This window comes from Loa loa (genome assembly GCF_000183805.2).
Source record: "Loa loa unplaced genomic scaffold supercont3.158, whole genome shotgun sequence".
NCBI lineage: Eukaryota > Metazoa > Nematoda > Chromadorea > Rhabditida > Onchocercidae > Loa > Loa loa.
In genome coordinates this window covers 19481-34088 of record NW_018108338.1, presented here as the reverse complement: position 1 = coordinate 34088, position 14608 = coordinate 19481, and the positions used below count along the sequence as shown (strand labels likewise).

Below are 14608 nucleotides of genomic sequence, written 5' to 3'. Positions count from 1 at the left end.
GCCTACATTCGTTTTCCTGACGGCACTTCCTTTTTTTTGTTTTTACTTTTTGTGTTGGAGGAGATTGATGATGTCTTTTTTTTACTTTTTTTCTTTTTTGTGTTGCTTGACAAGAGTGCGAAAGTTTAGTAAAGTTTTATTAATGACGATGATAGATTTCTTATTCTTGGATTATTAGCGAATATATCGAAACAGTTATGGTTGGCTTTCTTGTTAGTATAAAAAGGAATTTAGCGTGTTTGGTGGGACTGGAGCTTAAAATAGAACACCGAATGAAACTTAAGTCCTGGATAGGCAATGAAAATCCTTCATATAAGGGAGTGTTTACAAAACCTAATTACATACGAGATTAATTTTTAAGCAAGAATTCACAGTGAATCATTTACCGGTTGTGTACAACGTTCCCATCGCCGGGTTTGTTATTAGAACATTAGGTAAATGACTCATCACTTCAGGTATAGAAAAACATCTATTTTATTTTTTATGTGATGAATCTTTTATCTGGGTAATACTCTAAACAACCTTTATGTTAGAAGTTTGTACAAATATTTTGATCCCTTCAATATAATACACAATTTATATTTTTCCGACACCTTTGCCTTGGTGTCTGATCCATGTTCGTTGTATTGCTAACTTCGAGGGATTACATCGCGTACATTGGTCTCGTGAGGCACTAACTGTTGGACATCGCCACTAATGCGGTTCTTCCTACGTCGTCCTTTTAAAGTTCCTTTATCCTTTCCAGTTTCCACAATTTCGAGGAATTTCTGTTTCATCTACTACAATTTTTTCTTTCCTCAAAATACGATCCTTCGTGTTTTTAGGATATTTCATAAGCTATTCGTTCATGTTTGGTTTTCCTGGTTCGAATTCGTTTTGATCGTTGGTGGTTGTTGATCAATTAAGGGAGCATTGGGCTCTATAAAATCGCTGAGCTATTATCTTAAAATCACTGAAGTTTCTATAGATAGCGGTCGAGTATTCAATTCACCTTCGACCTCCACGATCAGCGATATAAGTTCTCTTGCCTTTGATGACTTCCTTCTGATGGCTCTCCTCATAGCCTTCTCAATTGATCATATCAGTTGCTCGTAGAATCCTCTACTTCAAAGAGCTCTCAGTTTTGTACTTTCCCAAATCATATCCTTTTCGCCAGAAATTCATTTAGTTTGGTGTGTTACTTCTTCACGGCTTTGAAAACTAGTGGGGATTGGCTTGCATTGCTGCTCAAAACTTATCTGGATAACCAGTCGTAATATGAACCTCTTTAAAGCATGTGAAAAACTTTCAGCTGACAAATTCTCTATTACTTCCAGATGGACCGCTTTCTTTGTGAAACGTGAATAGGACAACTTGTCTTTTGGCTGCTCCATTCCCGTTTGAAGGAGAGAGAGTAAAGGTAAGCTAATCCGCTTGTGTGAGGATTCTTGATTGTTTAACTCGTGTTTCTGAAGATTTGGCATGGCTGATAATTTGAATGGTTTGGCTGTCCAACGCTTGCAGCCTGTGCAATTCAGTTCCATTCGTCCTTTAGGTATCCAAAATTCGTGCCTCATTTCTGGGTGTATGTGCGATTCCGGCATGATATAACGTTTCGTATGAGAATTTCGATGATCACATGTCTTGGCAAAGATTGGATATTTAATAACTTCTGATCATCGCAATGCAAATTCCATTTTTTTCTTCCTCGTTGATTCTTTCGGTCTGCACTTGTCTTATTAGTACCCATTCAGCTAATTTAAAACGTTCCGATGTTCGTCGTTTTCCTTCGATAGTCATCGGTTGTAACCGTACTATCTTTTCCTTTGTCGTTCGTTTGATAAATTTCAGGGCTGAGATGGTGGTCCTTACCGGTCTAAATCACTTTATAAACCGGCTTCCATCTATAAGCAAAAACTGTGTTTCCTGAATTGTTTGCACTGTAACTTTTGCAGCTATCGTCTCATACTCCTATTAAGATCATCCGCATTCGGTTTCCTTTATCCACTTTGGTCATTTTTACAATAACTTATATTGCCCAAAATTCGTGAGAGAAAGTTCTTTGGTTGCGACATCAATCGGGTTATAATTACTTGGGATGTATGGAATGAGGATTTTACCTTTTATATCTCTTCCATCTGATTTTGTATGTTTCTTCCTTACGTTCATATTCTTGTATGAATCTAGGTAGCATTTTCGATCGATTTTGTATTAAGCGCCATGCTCATTTCGAATTAGACCATAATACAACTGATATTTCGGCAAATAAGATATGTAGTTACACAATCTTTAAATCGACTTGCACTTTAATCCTTACTTGAACATTTTAAACCTTGTTTTTCATTCATCTCTTGATTAATTCTACCTTCCTCACCAGGGAATCGGGGCGTATCTACTGCACGTGTTCATCCTTTTGGCTCGTTGATCCTTTTGAAATATTTGCCTACTATTTGACCTTTTTAGTACTCCTACGTACAACTAATTGCATTTTTTCTCCTTCGCTGATTATTGTAATTTGTTGTCTTTTTCCGCATCAATCAACTGTAATTCTTAATTCGCTTTCATGACAGATTTCCCAAATACAGAGATGCAAATAGATCTGTATCGAATCGGTAATCTCATTAAGCTGTATACTCAGTAGATGATACCTTGCATGATTTTGAATCATACTTACATATTATTATTGTAATAAAAAATGTTCGTACTCGGATCCAAATATTCGACTAAGTCTTCATTAGAAGTAAAATTGTACATCCTGCAGAGGACATACGTTTCTGGAATGAATAGATGGTACTACAAATCGTGGTGTACAATACAAATCGAACTTGGTATCTACAGCAGCTGTGGTTTCTAGCATACTGTCTTTGGCTAAGTTCTGTTCAAGCCTACGTCGTTAAACCTGTTAGGTGGAATTAAGTGTCCTTCATAAGTCTAATCTTATGAGTTACACACTACGTTGTATTTGGCATTTTTTATTGAAACGCAACGATTTGCATTGTGGGTACACTAAACAGAGCGACGTTTCCATCGTACATTTGCTCATCTATGAAGAAAACGTGGGAGTTACAGTGTCTGGTGAGTGGGTGGAGTGATGGATCATGTATAGTGGGAACAGTTAGCTTTCTTTATCTTCTTTATTGTTTACCATAATAGTTGTTCCAATTGTGTGATAAGAAAATGAAACGTTCTTGGGGAAGTCTGGCCTAGGAATATATATGTATAAAGTTCACAAAAAAAGAAATATGAGAGTGTTGATAGCGACTGTACACTATAATGCGAAAAAAGCAGAAGTCGAAATAATTAAGGGATAATCTGCACAGGTAGATTAGAATAACGGGGAATATGTAGTATGAGCGCGTATCACTGATAAAGCGTGGCTCATTATTTTTATTTAGAATTTTAGGAGAGGTAGATGAACTTTTGAAAATTCTATATCCAAAAAGCATTCTGGTCTTAGGATGAGCTGGTAGATCATCTCTGTACCTTTCTCAATCGCTGAAAGAGGAAATATATTCTTCCCTTTCATAGAGAAATAATTTCAACCGATTCGATTAAGTAGCAGTTTTACGGATTGCAGCAAACGCTGAGTTGGAGTCGTCTTGAGAAGAAACATGAAATCTATTTTAAATGATTTCAACAAGTTTTTATTTGGATCAATGAAAACCATAATAATTGTTAATAGTAAGGAAAAGAAAGACGACGAGATTATAGACTGAAAGAAAAATGATGATGATTCATAAGTATTTCAGATACGACGATGGTCCTCATTGGAGCGGCAATTATAACAAAAACGGGAAAACGTAAGCTTTCGCATCGTTTAATGTATTTGCATAGAACGTTTCGAATGTTATTAGGAAACGTTTTTGAGTAAATATTCCTTCAAACTAAATTTTTGTTGGCTTACTGATTTAAACAGTAGGGGTGGATATTCAGTGATCTGAGGTGTAGATGAACACTCAGCAGTATATCTTATTTGATTTAATTGCTTAGCGTTAGGTATGGTGCTTTTTCAGCGCTTTTGGCAAGGATTTTCATCTCGGACATGACAAAAGCTCGATTAGAAGGATTGTTGGATGCTTTTCCTAAGCTAATTGCTTCCGACAAATGTAATTTTACTTCTTAATCTGAGAGCAGTCGGTACTTTATTTCAAATAATAATTATACTGGAGACTTTGAACTGTATCAAACTGTCCATAAGCTTGTCATTGAGGAGCACAGTACTATTTGAATTGCTTAAATAAAATTGGATCTTTTGATTGATTGCACAAAAGATCGACTTCTGTTAGTAAAAATTGTTAGATTTAGTAATGAAAAAATTTATTCATTTTAGCACAACGTCAGCATACTTTCATTGAAACAGACAGCGTTCGTTACGTTTTCCATCCGCTGGACAGTGTACATGTCGTCTTGATCACCACCAAAGCATCGAATATTCTGGAGGATTTAGAAACTCTTCGACTGTTTTCAAGAGTGGTTAGTTGTTTTGCAAAGTGATGAAAAATATCCTTGTCGATTAGTAAGTTTGTAAAGGTAATTTTGCGAAATATTATTAAGGTACAGATAGATGTTATTAAATAATAGTAATAATATATGGTAATCGAAAATAGTGATTTGGATATTCTGGAGGATTTAAAAACTCTTTGACTGTTATAGAAACTAGAAACTGTTCGACTGTGATCTTTTAAGCTTCTACTCAATAAAATCAAAAATTTGGACCTGGGAGTTTGTGTACCAGATATTATTGCATCTATCTGTTTCTCGGTAGGATTTGTTACGAGTTTGAGTTTAAATTTTCAGATCCTGTTTATTCGTAAATTATATTTCAGATTCCCGAGTACTGCCGGTCGAACGACGAAAAAGAAATGCAAGCAAATTTATTCGATCTCATATTTGCTTTTGATGAAATTGTCGCCCTGGGATACCGCGAAAATGTCAATTTGGCACAGATACGTACATTCACCGAAATGGATTCTCATGAGGAACGAGTGTTCAATCAGATAAAGATCGTAAGTTTTTTTGAACGATGCAGGCTCATATTAGCAAAATTAGATGGTAAGAGTAATTCCTCGTCATTATCGCCCATTCATTCTTCTTGTAGGCTCAAGAGCGAGCTGCTAATGAATTGATGACGCAGAAAGCCATAGAACTAAAGAAATTGAAGGCAGAACAGCGAAAATGTGGAAGAGGTATTTTATTCTTATAGCTCTTTAATGACATATTGTTTTTGTGTAAGGCCTCTTTGTACTTATTCTTAATACCTAAATGGCTTTAGGTATGGGAAGCACCGCGACAGCTATTAGCTCGTCATCAGTACCTTTAACGGCAGTTATCGATGATACACCAGTGCGACTTGCTGTAAAAGCGAAAACACCAGCTACTACACGTGGAAGCGGCAAGGCGTTGAAGCTTGGCTCTAAAAATGCTGATGATGACCAGTTTTTAAAACAGCTGAGGAGAGAAGGTCAGTGAGATACATAAACTTGCAGAAATATCATTAATACAACTTGGTTGATTTTTGCAAGGATGAAAGGCAGAAGTCCAGTTATGCCAATATTAAATAAGACCCCACATAAAAAGTTTGACGGTTACCAAGAATATTTCATATCTGAAAAGCAGGTGATGTAAGAAGTGATCTTTTCAACTAACTAATCTAGGTTATATACTTTCCTTATCTCACAGCGAACTTGACATCTCATTCTTTGGTAGGAGGTGGGTAGTGTATTGGGACATTGTTTTTATTTTGTTGTAATCAAATACTGCATAAAATGTAAAATCATTGTACTTTACGATTTATTGCATAAAATATTTCATTCAAGGGCAAATAGTCGATACACCTTTACGTGTATCAGACATTGCTGATGCTGGTGATCGCACTGTATCCGAAATCGGTTCGTCTATCACTTCACATGCTCCTGTTCATATTAAAATTGAAGAAAAACTATCGGCATCAGTATCGCGAGATGGTGGCCTTGAGAGCGGGGAGGTATGTCATAAATTCTTATGGTTAAACATTTTTCGAGAAAGCCCGACATTGGGTTTTATGAAAAAGTGCGTGTCAGCTTATCGTGAATCTCATGTTTTATATGTCCGTTTTGGAATCGATGTCATCAGCGATTCAAATTAGTAAACAGTTTAGAAGCTGTCAAGTCAGCGCATCTATGACTGATCAGCAGCAGGACAGTGATGTTGAACTGAATTAAGATCTTCAGAAATTTGATAAACATTTGCGCTTAAATCGCGTGTAAATCGCATATGTAAATCGTAAATCGCATATACAAGGTCATTATGTTAAATTTTTTATTGGTACTATCCATGGTAATAATGTTTTTTTTAAGGTACTGGGTAATGCTTCACTCTTAATAAACGGTTCACAGTTTGCTACTGTCTGCGTTCAAATCAGTAACAATGACAAACACGGTGCGCAGCTGCAGGTAAGTCATGAAATATGAAATATTTGTGATATCATATCTTTCAGTAATAATGCAGGCTATCTGTTTAGGTACATCCGAATCTCGACAAAAAAGAATGGCTGCAAAAATCACTGTTGAAATTGAAGTCAGTGCAGAAGCCGTTCCCAGTAAATATAGATATTGGTGTACTGAAGTGGCGATTGCTTCTGAGCAGCGAAGAATTGCTTCCTATTTCAAGTTTGTTTAAATACCTGCAAAGAACCACTATGTTAGCTGTCGTTATTGCAGTTCTCTAATCCCAGAAAGTCCTTAATTAATTACTGCGTTCTGTAGACAATATCAGCTATCGTCCAGTAAAAAATAAATAGTAATTCTGATTTCAGTACGTTGCACCAAAGCAAAAAAAAATTTAGCTTTTTTGTTCAAACATCAGACATGGAATTAATAGAGGGGCTGCTACTAGAATGGAACTTCTATAAATCAAAAAGCTTTTGGAGAAGGAAGTTTTGGATTTCAGTCAATTGCTGGCCAAATGAAAATCCCGATGGATGTGTAGTAAACATCGAATATACACTTCAGGCTGAAAATATGACACTGAACAGCGTTGTTATCGTCATTCCTTTACCGTATTTCTTTGGAAAACTTTTTTTCCCTTGTTTTGTGTTGAAATTTATGATAATTGAAAATCCTCTTCATTTAATACTATATACCTTATTTGTGCTGGAGATTTTGCAAGCTTTTCTAGACCGGCAGCTGTTCCGGTAATATCAGAATGTGAAGGTACTTACGAGTATGTAAGATCAAGATCTCAACTCATATGGAGTTTGCCTGTTGTTGATGAGTCGAATAAAACTGGTTCTTTGGAATTTAGCACTCCGAATGGACAAGCTAATCACTTCTTTCCAGTAGCTGTTCGTTTCACAAGTACAGATTTATTCTGTGATATGGCCGTGAGTTTTTAATTTTTCTTCTATTTTCATCAAGCATTAGTCTTGATATGAAGGTTGTATGCGTTGGTAGGATTTATTTTGCTTGTAAATGCATTTTAAGCTTTGTAAGGGAAACTGAAGGCAGTTTAATATTGCTACGGGTATAAATCGGGAACTGCTAGTGTTTTAAGACCGCTACAATAACATGTCAGAATTTGAATAACATTTAAGTAGTGTATTAGTGAGTAATGGTCTCGACATGTTTGTTTTTTGTGTTTTTAATTTATAGGTAAAGGCAGTACAGAAAATGGATATAGGCGAGGCGATACAGTATACAGAGGAAAGACGTTTGATCACCGAGAAGTTCGAAATAGTCTGAAGTTTTATTTCACTGGAGGTTTTTCAATTACCGATTTTGGGGAGAAATTTTCACATATTTTGTTCAAAATAATAATTAGTTTGTCTAGTGAAGGTAATGGATGTAATTAAATTGCTGTTTAACTTCCAGTTATGTTTTTTGCTCGCTACATTCAGTTTATTCATAAATTGTTATTCGTGATACTACCGGATGCTGTTTATATTTTCGTATCTAGAGAACTTCAATATTTATCAAAGTTGTCTTGAGTGAGCTTAGTTTTGTTATCCTTTCCAATAGACCACTCGTCAGTTCTATGCAGAATACACTTTTTGTTGCTATTGTATGTTAAGTATTAAATTCATAAAAATAAAATGTTGGGTTGGTTTTTGTTTTCAGCATTTTGTCATAATCCACACGCTATTAAATGGTTAACAGCACAAGCACTCCAGTTAGTTATTTTTGATCCAGTTATTTTTCTATCATTGCCGGTATTCTTTTTGGCTGAACGTTTTCCTGTTCTATTACTCTCATGTTTAGGCAGAAGATTTGCCTATCCTAATCATTTGCAAAAGTTCTTTTGTTGCTGGAAGTTTAATTAAGTCCTTATTGCTATAAAAACTGGAGGATATTTAAAATGTGTCATGTTATCAGAGTGTATCTGGTCCTTAATGGCTTACTGCCCAAGGTAGAGGTTATCCAATGAAAGGTTGCGGCGGATGCTAGACGTCATAATGATGGTACACTTCTTTTTTTGGATTCCTTGATGATCTCTGGAATAAGATTATTTGATTGCATTTATTTTGTACCAGGTGGGGAGGAGCATTGATAGTAGGTAATTGTGTGGAAGATTTGGTGACACACAGCAGTGGATCTCAGATCTATTTATGGTTGATGGAGGTTCGTGAAGTAAGGCATTTCTCAGTAGTAGTGAAGGAAGATATGCTGAATGTGATTGGAATGTAGACTACAAAACAAAAAAGTTTTTTCTTGGCTTCGTTTCCTGTTTATCAACAGGAAACTAAGTTTTTTTGATCTGCGTGAACGTGGAGTGCTGCATTTTCGGTCCTCTATGTCACTATATCTAAAGCTTTTCGATATATTTACTGAGTTCATCTAGTGTTGCCATAATTCGCTTATTTTCAGACTTTCCCAATAACAATAGTGGTCAAACTGACTTCACGTATGGCATATTAATTGTAAACTGATTATTGTACCTGCAGAACATTTGGGGTGTTTTATTTATTCGGTGTAGTTTTGATTAAAGATACAGCTTGTTTTATACATTCCTAGTTCAAGAATAGAAATTGGTGATCAACAGAACCTTTAATCATCCAGTGTCACAATAGTGCGTCGAATATATGCCACATAGTCTTGTATTGGTTTTCTGAGAAGGGTAAAGATCGTTTTAAAATATTTCGTCTATTCATTTCTGGTAATGTTAAATAATTCTACACAATTGGGTGTTTGGAAAAAAGTGAAGATGTCACCTTTAGGTGCTGGGAAATGTTAATCTGTTGAATTCGTTTCTCAGCGATATAGATTTATTCGGGATGTAATATTATTCTTCACAATATTATTAACAACAAAAGGGGTGTAAAATATATATGTATATATTACACGATGAATTGATGAACAGTGATGATTTATGCAAAAAGCAAGCAATATGATCAACTAATAAATTCTTTGTCGTTGCCTTCGATAATAATTTGACTGTCGGTTAGTTGATAGGTCGTTGAGTTGGGGATATGTTACAAGAAATGTATTTAGCGAATAGTGTCGTTGTTTGTGGTTCAGTCGTGGAGAATAAGCGAAGAGGATGTATCGTCTGTTCGATTGTAAAACCTGAACTCTTTCGGGATTTTTTCATATATATAAGGATTAGGGAGGAGTTTTGTAAGCTCCATCGGGATTATCATGGAGGTATGACTGACTGCCCTTTGGCATTGTCCATTGTGCAGGTACAATGATACCATTGTCCATGGTGTAGATACTGCGACGTTTTTGTGTTATGCTGTCCACTGTTAGCTTATATCCTCTTCATTGCTTTAATTTTACAATATTTCGTCATCCCGTCTGTTGGATATTGTGGAAATTTCATTTGAACATAGCTTTAATTTGGGTAGTCCGACAGAAAATTTTAAAGCTGATGACAAGAAAAGTGCAAGATGTTTTGCAGGTATGAGCAGTTTATTGACAATTGATCAAAGCTCTTTTCTTTTAACTGGAATCTATTAGGTCTTTTCGCCTTCGTCAAAATATGAGACTGTTGCATCTGATCTACTTTTTTTTTGCATTCTTTGAGGAATTCTGAGGAACATCAAAGAATAATTTACGAAAATTGGTCGTAGGTTGAGTTGTTGATCAGAAGAAGTGATCATAGTATTTCATAATCACCTGTGAAAAAATAATTAAAATTGCGAGTGAAGGTACATTTAAAACCAGGTGTAGAGAATTATGTCGATATGGGAGAAAAGTTATATTTACAAAAGAACTCCGAGAGTGGTCTAATATTTATACTTTCTGAAAGTTAAGTTTGATCTGCACGTCTTTTTGTACTGTGCTTAAGGTTTACATTTTTATATACTATTTACATTCAGCAGTTTAATTTTGGCTGCAAAGCGTAAAGTCCCTTGATTTTTTTCATTCGCACAGTTTTTCGTTGTAGAATGTCACAGGAATATCACATGAAGAGGTTCCAAACGTGGGTCAGTTCATGAAATTCAGAGATAGATAGAGAGCCAGTATGGATGGTCACTCATCGTCAAACAGTGCTTGAAGTGTTGTTCTGTGCTCACATTAGTTGAATAGTTCTTTTGTTGATTCTTCTTAAAATTATAGTAAAATAGTTCATAATTAATCCTGTTGTTGTCGCGTGTTTAACAAATAGGATGAGTTTTTGTTTCCAGGTTGACAAAGATGGAAATGAGGTGGCAAATGAGTCTGATATGATGTTCGGTTGGCAGATGTGACTGGTATAAATGACGATGGTGATATCGTTGAGATCTGTTTTCTTTTGTTTTTCGGAATCTGATGTCACTTTTCATCATTACAATTATATTGTTCTGTCGGTTAATCATTATTTTCAGCAGGATTATAAGGTTAGTCAGATTAGTATGCATCGCAAAAAAGCGATGCATGTATTTTTGGAAGATTTTTTTGATATTAGTCGTAGTCTCATAAGCACTCTTTTGACAAGTTAAGCATTTTAAAAGTAAGATTTTTTTTTGGGAACAAGGTATGCAGAACTGAATTGATGAAGTTTAGACTGGTGGTAGTTTGGTTGATGAAATGCAAGATATAGATGAAGGAAATATTTACAATTATTCACCTACATCTAAATGGCTCATCTCAAGCAGTGCTTTATGCTATATTATGCGCCGTTCTTCACTTCTATATTTTAGTTGTAGTCTACATAGTTTTCTCTTTGTGCCGGAAACGATGTTATGCGAGAAAACCTTAATGTGTTTTAATCATGCTGCTGTTGCTATTCCTTTCATTTCAATATTTCTACTCTTCATACCAAAGTTTAAATGAATATACAACCCATACGCTATATATGCATTGCCTACATTGTCATTCCAAGCTTTTCTGCCATGCCTTGCTTGATTTTCCTAATTTTCCTAATCATAGCTTATGATTAATCGCAGCTTATCAGTTTGCTCCAAATTCTTCAGCTCACTTCAGAATCACTATATGTAATTTGTGAAGTGGAATTTTACTCGACACATTTTCTATTTTAGTTTTTATGCTTTTCAAGACACAGGATATGTCCTCTGAAGTGATTACTTGTTTTCAAAATTATGTACTGATTGGGTAGACCCTTTGCTGGGGCTAATTAACCGTTCCAGTTGTTACATTTTATACATTTCGTTATAGCATTTGTTGTTTCCGCACCATTGATCCACACCCTCCCTATATATGTATATATGCAGACTCGCCATTTTCCTCTTATCCAGTATGCTGTAAATGTTCTATTACTCAAACAATATTAATTGGAGGAGAGTTAAGTACGTCTGATAAATCGACATCAAAGGGGTATGGTACTAGCCAATCTTTAAGTTCATTCTCACTGAGAAAATATTTCTAATCAAGAAATACAAAACTATTCTGAAATTTAATAGTGAATATATGAGAAAAATGAATTTATTATATATGTATAATGTGTAACAACATGCAATAATACGGACTATACAGAAGAAAGATTTCTGATTTCAGCGTTTTGGGCCTTAGCGTCTCTACAGTTCAAACTTCCCAGAAGGAGTTCTGTAGAGCGGGAAAAGCTCATTGAGTCATAAGTGGAATGATGCAGTAGGGCTGAGAAAACTTACTCATCCGACTGTTTTTCAGATTAGTCATTGGAAAAGAGTGGCGGAACATCTGCTAAGTCATGGTTGTTGCTGGACTAACTCCATGAGTATAAATAAAGACTGGATAGAATAAGTAGGAGTGTCACGAATTGTATACCATTTTTAGAAATGACCACTGTTTCATTGATACGCTTTCGGAGAGTGGCATTTTCGTCAATAAGTGTGCTGGTCCGCTTCAGCTCAGCCTGGAGCATCTTTTGTACCTGAATGGAAGTTATATATAAGGGCCAGCGTGTTGCAAAAAATTCCTTGGTGGCTTAGATTTGATGGGATGAGAGGACTGAATTAATTGTGATTGTCCCAAGCAGGTGGTACCTCTTCAACATAAGCTAGTGCCTCATCCCATTGCTGTAATAGAAGTTCATTTTGCTCCATAAGTTTCACTCTGGACTTTCGTTCTTCTTCTAATTCTTGCAGTAATTGTACTTCCTGTTCCGTTTCCACAGCATCGCTCTCGTTTTCATTTACACATCGAACGGTACTTTCTGATGTTTCTTCCAGAGAGTCCTACAACTACCCATCAATGCTATACATTTCTAGCCATTTAAATCTCTGACGCAACTTAAAGTAGAGCAACTGATCGATAAATTAGGATGGAGAACACAGTTCGAATCATTCATCAATTCAACAATCATGTCTTACTTTGCCTTCAAACATAAAGGGTTCTTACCTGGTCAGGTGAAGATCGCTCAAAGTGGGATTGCTCAAGGCGTTCGATAAGCTGACACTTGTCAACAATAATAGCATCTTTGCCTCGGATCTCTTCTTCCAAGTCGAATATTGTTCGGTCACGCTCTCGAATTCGTAATTTTAGCTGTGCTATTTCAAATTCAAGCTCTATTTCTCCCTCTTTTTTCGCCTTCTCTGTAATATCAGCCGAGACTAAGTGTACATTGGATAATTCATTAAAACATTCTAATTTCAGACAGATCTGTGTTGATCTTCTCACTTTCATGGTTGGTAAAACAAAGTGTTCTTCCTTTTCGAAAACAAAGCCGACATAAATAGCGAGGACGTTAAGTCGGACTAAAATTTCAAAAATCTATGATTTGAAAAATCATTCCCTTTTTCTGATTTTGTTACTTTCCTTTTGTTTTAATGAGCAGCAAACATTGGCGAGATAAGAAATATCTAGGATGGGAATGGAGAGAAAGAAAACCTGGTTCGTTGACTTTCTTTGATGTTAAAGGTGCCATACCGTAACGCACTTCTGAATATCGTCTCCAGTTTCTGAAAAGAACCTTTCATTTCCATCTTATTAGTTTGATGCATAATATGAGAGTCGATTGGGGAGGCATCTTGTGAAGCCTCTTGGAACATGTATTGTCTAGGCTACAGTTTTATCTGTTCCAGTAAATCCTTTCCGATGTCATAAGAAATAGTACGTCACTTTTTATTTCTTTTAAGCGGCTAAGACATTTCGTTTGAAATGCACTCCATCTTTGTCAGGGAGAAAAGACTAAGTTTCTAAATTAATCCGAACATTGCAGTATTACATAAGTGACTGTCCTATGCTTTCATGAGAAATATCTTTCTTCTGCAATGCCTTAACTTTTAACTTGAAGTATTCTTCGAGAGGAAATAAAGTTAGGAAGGTTGTAACTTCAGTTGAGAACGGCTATGTTTGACTCGATGCTATTCAGAGGGACTCGCATGGTCGATGTATGTTAGTGATGGGACACTCACTAATAGGGATGAAGATATTATTAAAAAATTGGGAAAATAGTGTAAGAGAAAAAAACAGAAGTGTCTTGCCGGTGGTGTTGCTTGATTTCGCTGTACAAAGTGGAATGCGATCCGACTAAGAGCGGCTGTTTCCTCTGTGTTGTAATACTAACTCGTCTAATTTCATCATCCTTGTTTTTGCTTTTGCATAAAAAACTCAAGAAGTGGAAGAATTGGAGTAAAAATGGTGAAGGAGGGAAATATGTATACCCAATCATACTCCGCGGTCTTCCCTTTAACTTAGGAAATATCTTCAGTGCTTTCTGGAAATTGGCTAAATTGCAAGTAGTGAGATAGGACAAATATGAGATGGTTCTATTAACGTGAAATCACAAGTTAAGTTTACCTTACAGTAATATGTGTACGGCTGACTGATAATTTTTATTCTGCGCATGCAATTAGCTAACTGGATTGAATGCTGTGGTCGTAAAATAGTAAAGCAAGCGATCCTAATTCGGAAAGTGGATTGCTTCCCAAATTTTAATAAATCAAATTAATTTGAAGTATTTACTTGAGGAAATGTGCAAAATGAAAGGGCAAAAAAGTCCTTTGAAAAGTCATTTAATTTAGGGAAATGAATGGCAAAAATACTGGTTGCGGACATCAAATTCACGATTCTATCCATATTTATTGGATTCTCTTAGAAAGAGGCATGTAATGAATATTCCCCACAGTAAGTCTGACATTGTTCTGATTTTGTTTGATCAATAATCTGATAAGAAAATGATTGCAGTTTTGGATCATAAATTTTAAATTATTATAACAGGTCCAAATATATCTTTATCACCAATCGTTGTTTGATTGATAATCAAGAAATTGTTACCAAAGAGAAATATGTTT

The 14608-nt window shown here is 35.6% G+C and overlaps 3 protein-coding genes across 3 annotated transcripts; 1 reads left to right on the top strand and 2 right to left on the bottom strand.

Moving 5' to 3' along the window:
- Positions 1 to 1160: 1160 nt before the first annotated feature.
- Positions 1161 to 2217, bottom strand: LOAG_07541 (hypothetical protein; the record flags this gene model as incomplete). Its single annotated transcript, XM_003143074.2, has 3 exons — positions 2100 to 2217; positions 1726 to 1855; positions 1161 to 1622 (listed from the first exon to the last, which is right to left on the bottom strand). The coding sequence occupies exons 1-3, from the start codon at positions 2171 to 2173 to the stop codon at positions 1161 to 1163; spliced, it is 666 nt and encodes a 221-aa protein (XP_003143122.1). The 5' UTR covers positions 2174 to 2217.
- LOAG_07540 (ARCN1 protein) lies at positions 1352 to 8060 on the top strand. The gene is made up of 13 exons (XM_020447468.1): positions 1352 to 1399; positions 3729 to 3779; positions 3993 to 4085; positions 4310 to 4452; positions 4806 to 4985; positions 5078 to 5165; positions 5252 to 5440; positions 5796 to 5962; positions 6315 to 6410; positions 6479 to 6626; positions 6907 to 7015; positions 7135 to 7339; positions 7608 to 8060. Exons 2-13 carry the CDS (start codon positions 3737 to 3739, stop codon positions 7695 to 7697), a joined length of 1551 nt encoding a protein of 516 aa, XP_020302306.1. The 5' UTR covers positions 1352 to 1399; positions 3729 to 3736; the 3' UTR covers positions 7698 to 8060.
- Positions 8061 to 12043: 3983 nt separating this feature from the next.
- LOAG_07539 (hypothetical protein) lies at positions 12044 to 13279 on the bottom strand. Its single transcript, XM_020447467.1, has 4 exons — positions 13203 to 13279; positions 12714 to 12907; positions 12359 to 12550; positions 12044 to 12246 (listed from the first exon to the last, which is right to left on the bottom strand). The coding sequence occupies exons 1-4, from the start codon at positions 13237 to 13239 to the stop codon at positions 12079 to 12081; spliced, it is 591 nt and encodes a 196-aa protein (XP_020302305.1). The 5' UTR covers positions 13240 to 13279; the 3' UTR covers positions 12044 to 12078.
- Positions 13280 to 14608: the final 1329 nt, after the last annotated feature.